The 13,809-nt window shown below is 46.5% G+C and overlaps 3 protein-coding genes across 3 annotated transcripts in view; 2 read left to right on the plus strand and 1 right to left on the minus strand.

The window, feature by feature from the left end:
• Positions 1 to 1,428: 1,428 nt before the first annotated feature.
• On the plus strand, positions 1,429 to 7,275 carry LOC134288173 (uncharacterized protein K02A2.6-like). Its single transcript, XM_062852124.1, has 4 exons — positions 1,429 to 3,558; positions 5,052 to 5,422; positions 5,920 to 6,468; positions 7,221 to 7,275. The coding sequence occupies exons 1-4, from the start codon at positions 1,429 to 1,431 to the stop codon at positions 7,273 to 7,275; spliced, it is 3,105 nt and encodes a 1,034-aa protein (XP_062708108.1).
• A 2,466-nt stretch (positions 7,276 to 9,741) lies between these two features.
• Positions 9,742 to 12,829, plus strand: LOC109415232 (molybdenum cofactor sulfurase 3). Its single transcript, XM_019689118.3, has 4 exons — positions 9,742 to 9,993; positions 10,283 to 10,377; positions 10,536 to 11,148; positions 11,205 to 12,829. Exons 1-4 carry the CDS (start codon positions 9,875 to 9,877, stop codon positions 12,808 to 12,810), a joined length of 2,433 nt encoding a protein of 810 aa, XP_019544663.2. The 5' UTR covers positions 9,742 to 9,874; the 3' UTR covers positions 12,811 to 12,829.
• Positions 12,800 to 13,809, minus strand: part of LOC109428359 (migration and invasion enhancer 1) — a 2,103-nt gene continuing 1,093 nt past the window's right edge. Inside the window, exon 2 of the mRNA XM_062852130.1 lies at positions 12,800 to 13,255. Coding sequence (XP_062708114.1) covers positions 12,869 to 13,255 — 387 coding nt within the window. The 3' untranslated portion in view covers positions 12,800 to 12,868. The remainder of the gene's footprint in view (positions 13,256 to 13,809) is intronic.

Here is a 13,809-nt window from a genome sequence, read left to right on the forward strand (position 1 = left end):
ACAAGACAACTGAATGAGCAATGTTTTGATAGAGTGACGGGAGGGTATTGGTTGACAGAATCGAACGAGAAATCGGAGACCTGCCCGCTTAAAAAACGGTAGAAACGAAATGGCGTGGTCTAATCCTAATGAGACGTACTATGGGAAACGGATCCTTGTGGAGTACGGGGCTTCGAATACGATGGTCATAAAAAAGCACTCCAGTACTGAGGGGATTCGCTGGTAAGATCACAACTGCGCTCCGATTGACGAATCGTATTCGCTTTTTGGCTGGCATATTCATTTATTGGGACTACTTGCAACTCATCCAAATGCCCTTGACACATGAAAATAACCAGAAATAACTCACGAAACACACTCATAATTACTGAAACCTGCCTTACATAGGATTAGGGTCATCGATGTGACAGCAGTTAGACGTCAAAGTTAATTGGATCACCTAACCCAACTTGCGAAACGAGTGAATCTGTTTTGTACGACAAACGAATTTCAATGAAACTCATTTGGAGCTCCCGCGCTGTAGCTGCTACTTTAGCGATTTATTAGAACGCCTACTATATTGATCCAAACAAATTGCTCCCGTATATGAAAATACATCGCTCCAGTCATCAAATTCAAGCAAACTACTGTTACCATTCCCAGCACTGCTTGGAACTGAGCCAGATACCCCAGGCTCAGTACGGAAACTACGCCAGAGTTCACATGGGTGCGGAGCTGAACAACGCTCTGAAGTTTTTGGTGAGCCCTCAAGATCCGGCAACGATAGATTTCGATGACCTGCAAACTACCCTGATCGATCACTTCGACCGGAAGAAAAACAAATACGTTGAGAGCATCAAATTCAGACAGATCGTTCAACAGAAAGGTGAATCGGTCGCTCAATTTGTTCTTCGTTTGAGACAGGGTTCTGCAGGTTGTGAATATGAAGACTTCCTCGACCGAATGTTGACCGAACAACTCCTGCATGGCCTGGAAGCTCGTGATATGTGCGATGAGATCATAGCAAAGAAGCCAGCAACTTTCCAGGAAGCGTACGAGATCGCCTACACTCTCGAAGCGACCCGCAACACGGCGCGGGAGGTTAATACAGGTGCGCCGTCCCTAATAGCCGAGGAGACCAACAAGCTGGGGTATGAAAGCACGAAGACACGGAAGAAGTCAATCTTCAATCAACGAAGCAACAACCAAGAAACCGGGGCCTCAAAGGATGCGGAGGCCAACATCTACGAAGCCAGTGCCGTTTTCGTGATGTGAGATGCCACAACTGCAACCTCAAGGGCCACATTGCGAAAGTATGCCGATCGAGGAGAGCATCTGGTCAAGACACATCGGCAGACCAGGTGGAATCACAGGAGTTGCCGCCATCGGAAATCGACGTCGTACAGTCGCTGAGCCAAGTTCACGATATAGCGTCCACCGGTAAAAAAAATGATTGATGTCGAAATTGACGGTCATGGCCTACGCATGGAGCTGGATACCGGAGCACCCTGCGGTATTATCGCTGAATCCAAACTGAGAGGCATCAAACCAAAGTACTCGCTGCTAAGAACGGACAGGAAATTTTCAAGCTACACCGGACACCCTATCAATTGCCTAGGACGCCTTCCTGTGAACGTAACCGTCGGAACGACAAACCGCCGGTTGAATCTATACGTGGTAGCCGGAGAGTCAGATTCACTCTTTGGTCGTGAGTGGATTTCCCAATTCGTGGAGCAAATCAACCTGAATCGGCTGTTTTCCGAACCGATCAATTCAATTAACAGCTCGGAACTGACAGCGGACCAAACTACCCGCCTTTCGAGCCTGTTAGACGGCTTTGCAGATGTGTTCAGCGATGTTCCAGGTAAGTTAGTGGGACCTCCTGCCAAGGTCCATCTGAAATCCGACGTATCTCCTGTGTTCGTCAAAGCCCGGGATGTGCCACACGCTCTGCGTGAGCGATATGCAGCTGAGATAGACAAGAAACTGGCATCTGGATTCTTCGAGAAGGTGGATTGCTCCGAGTGGTCATCCCAGACTCACATCGTAGTGAAGAAAAATGGAGACTTGCGAATCACCGGAAACTACAAACCCACTGTCAACCCGAGAATGATAGTGGACGAGCATCCCATACCAAAAATCGAAACGATTTTCAACAAGATGAACGGAGCTACAGTTTTCTGCCATCTCGACGTAACCGATGCCTATACCCATCTGCCAATCGATGAGGAGTTCAGCCACATACTGACGCTGAACACAGCGACGCACGGACTAATTCGTCCAACTCGTGCAGTATATGGAGCGGCAAACATTCCAGCAATCTGGCAGCGGCGTATGGAGTCGATTTTCCAGGGGTTGGACAACGTTGTCGTCAGCTTCTACGACGATATCATCGTGTTCGCAAAAGATTTCGAAAGCCTTCTCCAAGCGCTAACGGTCATACTGGACAGGCTGAGACTTCACGGACTGCGACTAAACCGATCGAAATGCGTGTTCGCCGCGTCATCCCTGGATTGCTTGGGTCACAAGATAGATCGCCACGGATTGCACAAATCAGATAAGCACGTAGAAGCCATCCGAGATGCACCTCGACCAACGACACCGGAGGAACTGCAACTTTTCTTAGGTAAGGCAACTTATTACAATGCTTTCATTCCGAACCTCTCTGAAAGGGCAAGAAGCCTACGCGACATGCTTCTTGCTGACGCATTCGAATGGACACCCCAGGCCTCCAAGGCCTACCTGGACTTGAAGGAAGTATTGACGTCACCCCAGGTACTGATGCAATATGATCCGTCTCTACCGCTGGTCCTAGCAACGGATGCGAGCAAAACGGGTCTAGGTGCCGTATTATCACACCGGTTGAGTAACGGGTTGGAGCGACCAATTGCATATGCCAGCACAACCATGTCAAGTACGGAACAACGTTACCCCCAAATAGACAAGGAAGCACTCGCGATAGTGTGGGCGGTAAAGAAATTCTTCCACTACTTGTATGCCAGGAAGTTTACGCTGATCACAGATCACAAGCCGCTGTCACAGATCCTGCACCCAGAGAAGTCACTTCCGGCATTGTGTATTAGTCGGATGGCAAATTATGCGGATTACCTGGCGCATTTTGACTTCGATATAGTGTACAAGCCGACAAAGCAACATACGAATGCCGATTATTGTTCCCGTATACCGACCAGAGAGACATTCGGAATCAACTCCCTGAAAGCGCAGGAAGGAGGAAATGTGGATGATTTCGAAGGTTTTGCTCTACATCAAATTCAGCAGCTTCCTGTACGAGCAGAACACATTGCCCGAGAAACGCGCAAAGATGGTCACCTTGGAAAACTCGTTCAACTTCTAGAAACAGGTCGCGATCTCTCCCAATGCGGCTATAAATCCCCGGAAGACAAATACACCCTAGCAGCAAATTGTCTTCACTTCGAGCACAGAGTAGTAATTCCGCTTTCGCTTAGGCAGCCGATATTGAACGACCTGCATGTTGCACATCTGGGAGTGGTAAAAATGAAGAGTCTGGCTCGATCCTTCGTATATTGGCCAGGCATCGATTCCGACATCGAACGGGCAGTGAGATCATGTACACTGAAAAAAGGGACATGGTAATTTTGACTGTATCGAGGGTGAAATTAAAAACTTTTACCACTTGATTTTGGTAGACCATACCTTATTCTTGAAACTACTATGTGCGGGGTTTAATTTACCATGGTTTTCTATGTTTACATTTTATGGTATTTTTAAGTAATATTTTTAGTCCATTTTACCATGCGCAAGACAAACAGCATAGTACGTTTAACCATCGTTATTTGGTTCAGATTACCATGCGCGTGGTTCAACGGGCAGTACCACCTCTTATGTTTACGTTTCAAAACATTGTATATAAACACATTTTATTAGTTTTATAATATGTTTTATTTCTTTTTTATCAAGTAATTACAATAATTACAGTTTTTTTCTCAGATGAGGCACTTCGTGTGGCATGCGTTGCCGAAACTATGGGAGAACCCGGCATCCAAGTAATAGCCGAATTTGGATGATTAGATCTCGACCGTATAGCACTGCATCAGTTCCACCAGCATGTAGATTCCGATATCCGGCACTGATGCGATGCCTTTTAGCTCTGTTATTGACCCAAACGTTAGGGAACAGTTCTACTAATCAGTGTCTGACTACCGCAGTATTACGTATCGCCCCGTAAATCAGCAGCGGTTTAGTTGCAAATTCAAATCTATTCTACACTTTACATAGTTTGTTTTCCGGTCCCTACCAGAAAAATTAACACAACTGAAAATCTCCATAAATTACTTATTTCACCTTTATCAGGAGAACCATTTACAGTGACAGTAGCTTCCGCGGTTGTCGTCAAGACATGAAAGTGACTGTCGTAATACTTCTTAACGTCATGAATCTGTTCCAGAACGTTGATGCAAAGCCTCTGCTGGAAGGTTTCTGGATTCACCGGATCCAGAATGGTTCCGGTGTGGCTTCGACTTCCTTCCGCCCTTTCCTCCGTAGTGTTCTAATTTGCCAGATCCGAGGTTGTTGCCGTCATTTTGGTGGCTGCATCTACTCCGAGATTCATTTGCTTGTTTGGATGTAGGTTCTCCCAGGGCATACATAGGTGATGCGATTCGATTCACAAACGGTATTATTTTTTCGGTCAAGTAGGTTTCCCCCGATGTTCTGCGAAAGGAGTATCGATTTAGATGTTATTGATTATTAAATAGAATTGAAATTTAAGATTATATCACTCACCGTGGACACATTTTACAAACAAAAGGAATCGATGCAATTATTGCCAAAGTCTGTTATGGCTATAGGGTTTGTTTTGACTATGCAAAATAGTAAAGACAATCATAAATACAGCTCTGAAAAACAAGAAAAGCGCAGTCCATTTAACTATGTTGCATAGTTCTGATCACTATACGTCCGGTTGTCAAATTATGGTAATTTTTAGGAAAACATAGTTGTCAGTATTGAAAAAATAGTCATCATTACTATATTCGGGCATGGTAATATTAAACATGGCTGAATAGTTCATTTTACTCTAAAATTTATTTCAGTGTAGCGAGTGCGCACGACATGCACCCGCGCCGCCAACGTTCAGCAGACACCATTGGGAGTACCCAAAAGGACCGTGGGAGCGTATTCATATTGATTACGCGGGCCCAGTGGCGGACACGATGCTGCTGATAATCGTCGATGCTTACAGCAAGTGGGTAGAAGTCAAGGTCACTTCGTCAACAACGACAGCCGCTACGATCACTATCCTCGATGAACTTTTCGCTGCTTACGGTGCACCTACGACGCTGGTATCGGACCACGGTCCACAGTTTACCGCTTCCGAGTTCAAGCAGTTCCTTCAGATGAGCGGCGTTAAATTCCACAAGCTTTCTGCTCCCTACCATCCGGCCACCAACGGCCAGGCTGAGCGGTACGTCCGGCCCCTGACACGGCCTATATCAATGCATTGGAATCATGGTAGACAGGATGTCCTGGGCGCTAATAAATAGCGCCCACTGTCAAATGCGAAAACATCAACAATTTTTTGTTTAACGTTTATTTTGGTTTGTTGATCAGTTTTTGGAATCATTTTTTCCACCGCTTATGATCACAAAACACTTCAAACTCGCTTTAATATTAATGTACGGTAAGATGAGCATACGATTAGTTGAATACAGCAACCCAACAAACATGCATTGTGAATGTGATTTCGTGTGTGGCTCAAAACATCAAACAAAAGCAGCGTTTGTTGATTACACGCTCGTTTCAATTTGCACGAACATGAGTATAAGGCAGTTAGATGTTGGCTACGATAAATTTCATTGGTGCCAGGGGCCTGGGTACGTCCGAACGGTGAAACAAGCTCTCAAATCCATGGGCACCACGAAAAGTACGCTGAAAGCCGATATCAACAAGTTTCTTCGCCAGTACCAACATCCGGACGCGGCTGGACTTGGTGAGACCATTGGACGCAAGCAAGAGAATCACGGAGAAGCAAAAATCAAATTTCGACTCGACGTTCCGGTGCTTCAATCCAGGACAGAATGTATACTTTCTTTCAGGAAATGGACGCATGGACAAGTGGATTCCCGGTACGGTTACCGAACAGCTGGGAGATTTGCACTACAGAATCGATTACAACGGAAAACTCGTAAAACGTCACGTAGACCAAATTCAACGTTTCCTCGGCGACGACCAAAACAACAAACCACCCACACCGTCGGTACGGTCGGCGTCGGCGTCGGCACCGCTCGTTTCTCAAAATGGATCAACGTCAGATGAACAAAAAGGTATGCTGAGTCGACGGGTGCGTTACTATGAGGATGCGATGACGTCACAAAATCAACCGCCAGACGCTGCTGACCGAAATGAATTTTCAGTTGCGTCAGGATCGCCGGAGGCACACTTTTCAACACCGTGTGGCACTCCGGAACATCCACGGGAGAAGCCCAACCAACAAAGAGACCAGCCCAAGGGGTTGGTCACTCGGCACATTGTGCCCGGCACACATGCCGGCACATCTCGGCACACATGCCGGCACAATTTGGCACACATGGGCACAACAATAAAATCCAACGTTGCTCTATAGAATCAAACTGTCAAGATACTCACGATTGAAAAAATCCGTTTATTTACATTTTTATCAAGTATGCTGGGTCAGATTTTGTTTGTAAACACCAATCAGATCAACAACATTCGCCAAAAATTGGCAGGGTTCTTCATTAGCGCCAAAACATTCAAAGAAAAAACCCACTGGGCACGTGCGGCACACTTTCGGCACGTCCGGCACACTTGGGCACACACTGAAAATTATCCGGCACAGTTTTGGCACACATTGGCACACACTCAAAAATAATGGCACAAACGAAGTGTGCTGAATGGCCAACCCCTTGGACCAGCCAGCACTGCGACGTTCGGAAAGACAACGTCGTCCGCCTTTGAAGTTTTCTCCATAGAGGGGAAGAAATGTTGTGTATGAGATCATTCCATTTATACCAGTTCTTTTGTAACAGTGTATTTTTAAGTCTTGAGAAAATAGAACAGTCAGTTCGCCATGCTGGGTAAACGCCTTCAGCAGAGAATTTATCTTTCGTTAGAAAAATCGCGGATATAATAAATGTAATATCGGTTAAAGTAAATCGCGTCGTATTATTCCTCCCGGGAAACTCCCACATACACGACAATAAGGGCGTCGTGGTAACCAAAATAAACGGGATGTTCTTTTGTAGCTGTTATGCGCCTCCGTGGTGGCCGTTCGAGCTGTTCACGCAGATGTTGGACTAAATGACGACCGTGCTGACAGGGCGAAGGGCAGCCGGAACTGGGGTTGGCGATGAGGAGAGGGTCACCGATGTGGAACATGCGGGATAGCAAACTGCCTTAGCGTAGGTAAGACCCCAGGCCCGAACGGAATTCCAAACCTGGCCTTAAAAGTAGCTATTGCAGGGGCTCCCGGAATGTTCACATCTGCTATGCAAAAATGCCTATGGACGGGAGTCTTCCCAGACAGAGGTTTAGGAAGCGGAAACACCTGGTACTATTGCCAAAGGCGGGGAAACCACCAGGTGACCTGTCGGCGATCACAACGGCGAGGATGGTGCTCGAGAAGATTATCCTCAACAGACTGTTGAATCACACCGAGTGTGTAATAGGTCGCTCGCGTAACCAGTTCGGCCTCCGGAAAGGGAGGTCGACCATGGACGCTACCCTGACGTACATACCGGACTTGAGATATAACTTAATGTCGGTCAAGAAACTGGCCATAGCTGGAATTTCGGTGTTGTTTTGCGGTAATGAAGCTAAGCTGCGGAAGGAGAACACGGTCATCGCTACAGCGTCCTTAAAGGGAAGTCTGTATGAGCTGGAAGTCAAATTGAACAAGCCATTTGCAAAACCATGTAAAGCGGAGGTAAACGACCCGTGACACAGTCGGTTAATTCTCGGCCACCGAAAAGGATGTGGAGTGAAGCTGCGTTGAATGGCATGTACCTGCTACACCGGAGTCCGACGGCAGCTCTTTCGGTCAATGCAACACCAGCGGAGCTGTGACTAGCAGTGGAGCCCAACCTGGAGAAATTACGGATCTTCGGATGCAGAGCTTTCGCGTGGATAGCAGATCAGTTACGGAAGAAGTTGGATGTTAAAAGGTAGGCTACTCGCCGAAAGGCTATTGCCTGTGGTATTGAAGACGGCATAAGATTATCGTGGCTCGCGACGTGAAGTTTAATAAAACTCGTTTTGCGTATGAAGTGGAGGCTAAACCAGCAGAGCAGACGCCCTTGATAGTCCGATATTCCTACGAAAAAAGAAGGGGATCAAGAACTCGTTCCGCAAGAACATCAAGAGCCTGAGATGATGAAGGAAGATGCCCAACCGGAACAGTCCAACGATACTGACGATGACGAGACGGTAGCAAGAACGACGTCTGGCAGCTGACGATCTGCCCTAGAGAGGTGAAACCACGCAAATCCAAGTGTGTGTTTCGGCTGAAGGAAGATGGAAACGGCAAACCGGTTCACTACAAAGCTCGGCTTGTGACACAAAGATACCTCCAAAAGCAAGGACAGGACTATGAAGAGACCTACGCACCGCTGACTCGGCTGGCTACTATCAGGGCCGTTTTGGCAGTTGGTGTATGTACATCGACGATACTATTTCGATCAGATGAATCTCTGCACAGCATTTCCACACGGCCATTTAAAGGATCTACATGGAGGTTTCGGATGGCGTCAAGTTTGTCGATTGTTGAAATCTTTGTAATGACCTTAAGCAGAATTTTGTGTGTGATAACGTAGCTTCCGGGACTTTTAAGATTGAACCTATTGAAACACCAGGATCAACCAGCAGACATCTTTACAAAGGCCCTGGATTACAACCAATTCAAGACACTAAGTATGGAACATGACCATAGCACCTTCATCCAACACAGTCTCCTTGATCGATATACCTGGAGTAGACGGAATCCCAATTGAACCACGACACGACATTGTCGGACAATCCGACTTTGTCGACGTCAAGACCTTTCGTAACGCTCACATCGGCTCGGACTTGGTGATGGTCAAACTGTGTCCAAAAATCTCCGTTATCAAAAATGTTAGGTACTATAACCAACGATTCATATTCAGTATTCATCTTTGCCATAACGACCACTTTGTTGTAGGACGAGGGTGAGCTCCATGGGTGGCTTTTCAGTCTAGCAATTCATCAAGACATGTACTGCTTGTTACATTCCGACGTTTCGGCCATTGTATTCGGCATTCTTCAGGTGATATAAACTTGCAACGTCCCTCGTATGCTGCAAGAAGCTTTGCGCTGAATTGTCCTATGCTTTTTAAAGTTATTTTCCTGGTCACCGCATTCGGTTTCGTGGTTGCGTTGGTGAATAGTCGTTCGAAACATACGAAAACTAAAACCTGACCAGTAACTTCAACACAAAAATGGACGAGTCTAATGGCCAAATTGTCAGATTCAAACAAGTAGTATTTGCTTTGATTGATTGCAAGCGAGATTGCAAGACTGAAAAGCCACCCGAAAACAGTTCTATAACAACTTCAGCCACACCTTTGTGTTCAAGTTTTAAAGAAAATATAAGGTTATTACGTAGTAGAGGATTCCGGAGACAGGAAGGAAATGTTACTAGTATGGAAAGATGTTTTAGTATTCAAATTCATTTAAAGTAATATATATATAACAGAAGAAAACAAGCTCACCAATGAGATGTATTTCGTTGTTTATTTTCAAATTGCTAAATAAATGATGGTCACATGAAGTCCGATTATCAGTGAACTAAGTATTGTTTTGATGTTGTTGTTTTTTTCGCATAGGTTTCAACTTCCACCAAGGTCGTCTCTCAATTTCTCTTTGATTCTCTCTCCTTGTTGCCATGTGTGTTACTGCGACTGCATCAGACTGTTCATTTTCTGCCGGCTCACGCAAACATGTGCTCAATCGACCGCACCAATCATTAGTCAGTTCTTCTCCATCATCTCTCGAAGAAGATAGGTACGTACAGCGAACGAGTTATTTTATCAAAGCGGGGTTGGCCATCACCTGAAGTAAACAAGTGCCTTCGCGGTCGAACTTCCAGCTAATTTTATGATGAGTTTTCATTTTTTGACGACGATGACGCGTGTATACAAATTGTTTGTCATTACTTTTTCGCTCGGTTCGGAATTATCTTATCAGCAGTAGCTAGCAGTAGTAGTTGATGGAGACGAGACACAGCTTGAAGTCTATCGTTGGTAGGTTTGCAAAACAGCCAAGTTTCTAACTTTACGATTGTCCCTTCAAGGTCTATGAAACAAACAGAAACTATGTTGGAATTCACTAGCCAGTACACTGTTGAGGAGACTGCTAACATTGAAAAGGAGTTCGGGCGATTGAAAGGTAAGTAATTATTCAATAAAGTTCATGAAAATATTACCTGTTGAAGTGATACTTTGCAGCAACAATGCTTGAAACATGAAGGGGTTTTGTGCCTTTTTGAGAAAGATTTCTAAATTAAACTCAGAATTAATACAAAGAATGATGATACTCACATATAGAAAAATGCTACCTGGACCACGCTGGAACGACTCTGTATGCGGACTCGCAAATCCGATCGGTTTGCGAAAATCTGACCCAGAATCTGTACTGCAACCCGCACACAAGCCGAACGACGGAAGACCTGCTGGATCAGGTTCGCTATCGGGTGTTGCGTCATTTCAACACCCGATCGTCGGAGTACAGTTTGGTGTTCACCTCAGGAACCACCGCTAGTTTGAAACTGGTGGCTGAGAGCTTCGTTTTCGGAGCTGAGGGAGCGTTTGTCTATCTGAAGGACAGTCACACCTCGGTACTGGGGATGCGAGAGATTGTCGGAACAGAGAGCATCTTCTCAATCGATAGGGAACAACTGCTGGAACAGTTGGATTCAAATGAACGGCTGGAGAAAGAGCAGCACTCTTCACTCTTAGTCTTTCCGGCGCAATGTAACTTCAATGGCGTGAAGTATCCGTTAGAGCTGGTAGAGAAGATTCAACGGAACGGAATATCTGGATATGACAAGGAACGCTTCCGAGTATGCCTAGATGCCGCTAGTTTCGTGTCGACTAGCTTTCTAGATCTGTCCAAACATCAGCCTGATTTCGTATGCCTTTCGTTCTACAAGATGTTCGGGTAAGTCCTCAAGGCGAAGTTTTAAGGACTCGGTCAACTGAACAACTGTATTTCAGATATCCCACGGGACTTGGAGCTTTGCTAGTACACCGAACAGCTGTGGATCAACTGCGTAAAAACTACTACGGTGGTGGTACAGTGAAGATCGCCATGGCTAGCAGAAACTTCCACGTTAAACGTGATCCACTCGTCGAACGGTTTGAAGATGGAACACTCGCTTTTACATCAATTATTGCCCTATTGCAGGGATTTGACACACTTGAGCGTTTGGTTCCCCCCAATGCGGGGCTTCGATCGATTGAGCGTATATCCAGCCAAGCATTCTACTTCGGAAGATACTGCTACCAGCGATTGCAGACTCTTCGGCATTCCAATGGCAACATAGTCGTTAAGCTTTACCACGACACAGACTTCAATGACTGCCGACTTCAAGGTGGGATCGTGAACTTCAACGTCCTGCACGAAGATGGAACCTACGTAGGATTCGCCGAGGTTTCCTACATGGCGAGTCTTCATAACATAGTGCTGCGGACCGGCTGTTTCTGCAATCCGGGCGCTTGTCAAAGAAACCTTCAACTATCGGACGAGGACGTCCTGAAGCAGTTCGACGCCGGACATGTCTGCGGTGATGCAAACGATCTAATCGACGGTCAGCCCACCGGATCCGTCCGAGTCTCATTCGGGTACATGACTCGCAAGGAGGACATCGATCGCCTAGTTGAAATGATCGAAAAGTGCTACATCAGGAAGTCGCTGGCAAACGGCCTCACACGATCGCAGATCGTTTCCAAGTACAAAACCCACGATCAACCTCGCCTCAAAATGATCTGCCTGTTCCCGATCAAGTCCTGTGGAGCTTTCAAAGTAATCACACGGTGGCCACTCTGCCGCCGAGGACTCAAACACGACCGAGAATTCGTCATCGTAGATGATAACGGAGTTGCCTTAACGCAGAAGAAGCTCACGGAGATGTGCCTTATTCGACCCCAAATCAACCTCAAAACCAACGAAATGACGCTAAGTCATCCCAACATGGACGATTTCGTTCTAGACTTGGATCTGATAGGCGACGCCCAACGGATCAAGCTCTGTCAAACCAAAGTCTGCCAGGACAACATCCAGGCGATCGATTGCGGCGATCAAGTCGCCGAATGGATCAGCGTAGCGCTGCAAACTTCGGGTCTACGACTGCTGAAGCAGTCGGACGAAGAAGTTCGAACGTTTCAACAATCTCAACAGGAAATAGCTCTCGCCAACCAGGCCCAGTTCTTGCTCATTAATCAGACCTCGGTGCGCTGGTTGGCCGACAAGGTACCGGATTGGGATGAGCTGCAGGAGGAGCCAACTCTAGAATCGCTGGTCGATCGTTTCCGAGGGAACTTGATCGTCGAAACGCCGAAGTCCATGGAGGAGTGCGATTGGAAGCGGGTGACCGTGGGCTACCATGAGTTTGCGGTCGATGGACCATGCTCTCGATGTCAAATGATTTGTATCGATCAATCTAGTGGGCTGAAGACTACCGAGCCGTTGAGGACGATCGGGCGAGAGTTCAAGGGAAAGATGCGATTCGGGATCTACCTGTCACACGTGAACGCACTCAGGGATGGTTCGGATGAACAATGGCTGTACTGTAACAGTGTGGTCGAAGGACTAGTCGAATAACACACGTTTTATTTCGGGATTTGACCCTTCCTACCTTATTAACTTGATCCGATAAGCCCTATTGCACCATACAGTCAGTAATGGGTTGTTCCTTGACTTTGGTTACGGGGCGACCATCTCGGGCGGCTATCACATTGCTCACAACGGCTTCGTAGTCCGGAAAAGCTAGGGAGGCGATTTTCGAGTGCACTAGGGTGTCGTTGATTTCCACTTCGAACGAACCTCGTCGGCCTATTTTGCACGCAACCTGGGCATCCGGGATGCGGTCTTTTATCAGCTGACTCAGCTCCAGGCACTGTGGTTTCGAGTTGCACACGTTGCTGTAAATTGGGGTGTATGAACTTTTAGAAAAAATATTTTGACCAGAATATACCAGATGGTTATTGAACCAAAACCTCAAAAATTCAAATGAGATGTAGTGAGCTTGATTGGCCGTCCGTGGATGCTACTCCAGTATCGCCAGACCAGCTACACTCACACAAGGGACCAATGAGATATTCTCCGTGCAGTTGAAACCCGAAGTTTTCGACTAGCGAAGTTGGATTTAACTTCGAAAGTGGTGCGTTGTATAGCGGACCAGGTTTACTATATAGCGCACCACTTCCGAAGTTATGTCCGATGCATGGATTTGGAGAAAAATCTAACTTCGCTAGTCGAAAACTCCGACTTTCAACTAAATTGAGAATATCTGTTGGGGTCCAGCAGACGTCTTCAGTGTGTGAGCGTTGGTGATCTTCTATTTTTAGGCGACAATGGCGTCTGCCACGTCAGGTTGCAGGTCAATGTGGGGAAGGGGAGGGAAGTGATGATTGCAATCATTTGTATCCACATCAGCCCGAAAATACCTCTGCGTCTGCACAAATTCATGCAGATGTCAGTGTTTTTGGGAAATGGTTGTGTGGCAGTGGAAGCACGTTGGAGCGCGGATGCCAGTCGTCACAAACTCTGAAGGTGATGCGACACAGTTCGCTTGGTTGCATAACTTGTAGGCGTTATGTG

The sequence above is a fragment of the Aedes albopictus genome, chromosome 1 (genome assembly GCF_035046485.1).
Source record: "Aedes albopictus strain Foshan chromosome 1, AalbF5, whole genome shotgun sequence".
Classification (NCBI taxonomy): Eukaryota; Metazoa; Arthropoda; class Insecta; order Diptera; family Culicidae; genus Aedes; species Aedes albopictus.

Bases quoted from the DNA above. Each gene is read 5' to 3' on its own strand.
- LOC134288173 (XM_062852124.1), top strand. From the start codon at position 1,429: ATGATTGATGTCGAAATTGACGGTCATGGCCTACGCATGGAGCTGGAT. The intron at 3,559-5,051 runs GTGAGATCATGT...AATTTATTTCAG, and splicing joins ATTCCGACATCGAACGGGCA to TGTAGCGAGTGCGCACGACA. The intron at 6,469-7,220 runs GTTGGTCACTCG...GTTCTTTTGTAG, and splicing joins CAAAGAGACCAGCCCAAGGG to CTGTTATGCGCCTCCGTGGT.
- LOC109415232 (XM_019689118.3), top strand. From the start codon at position 9,875: ATGTGTGTTACTGCGACTGCATCAGACTGTTCATTTTCTGCCGGCTCA. The intron at 9,994-10,282 runs GTACGTACAGCG...TGTCCCTTCAAG, and splicing joins TCATCTCTCGAAGAAGATAG to GTCTATGAAACAAACAGAAA. The intron at 11,149-11,204 runs GTAAGTCCTCAA...ACTGTATTTCAG, and splicing joins TCGTTCTACAAGATGTTCGG to ATATCCCACGGGACTTGGAG.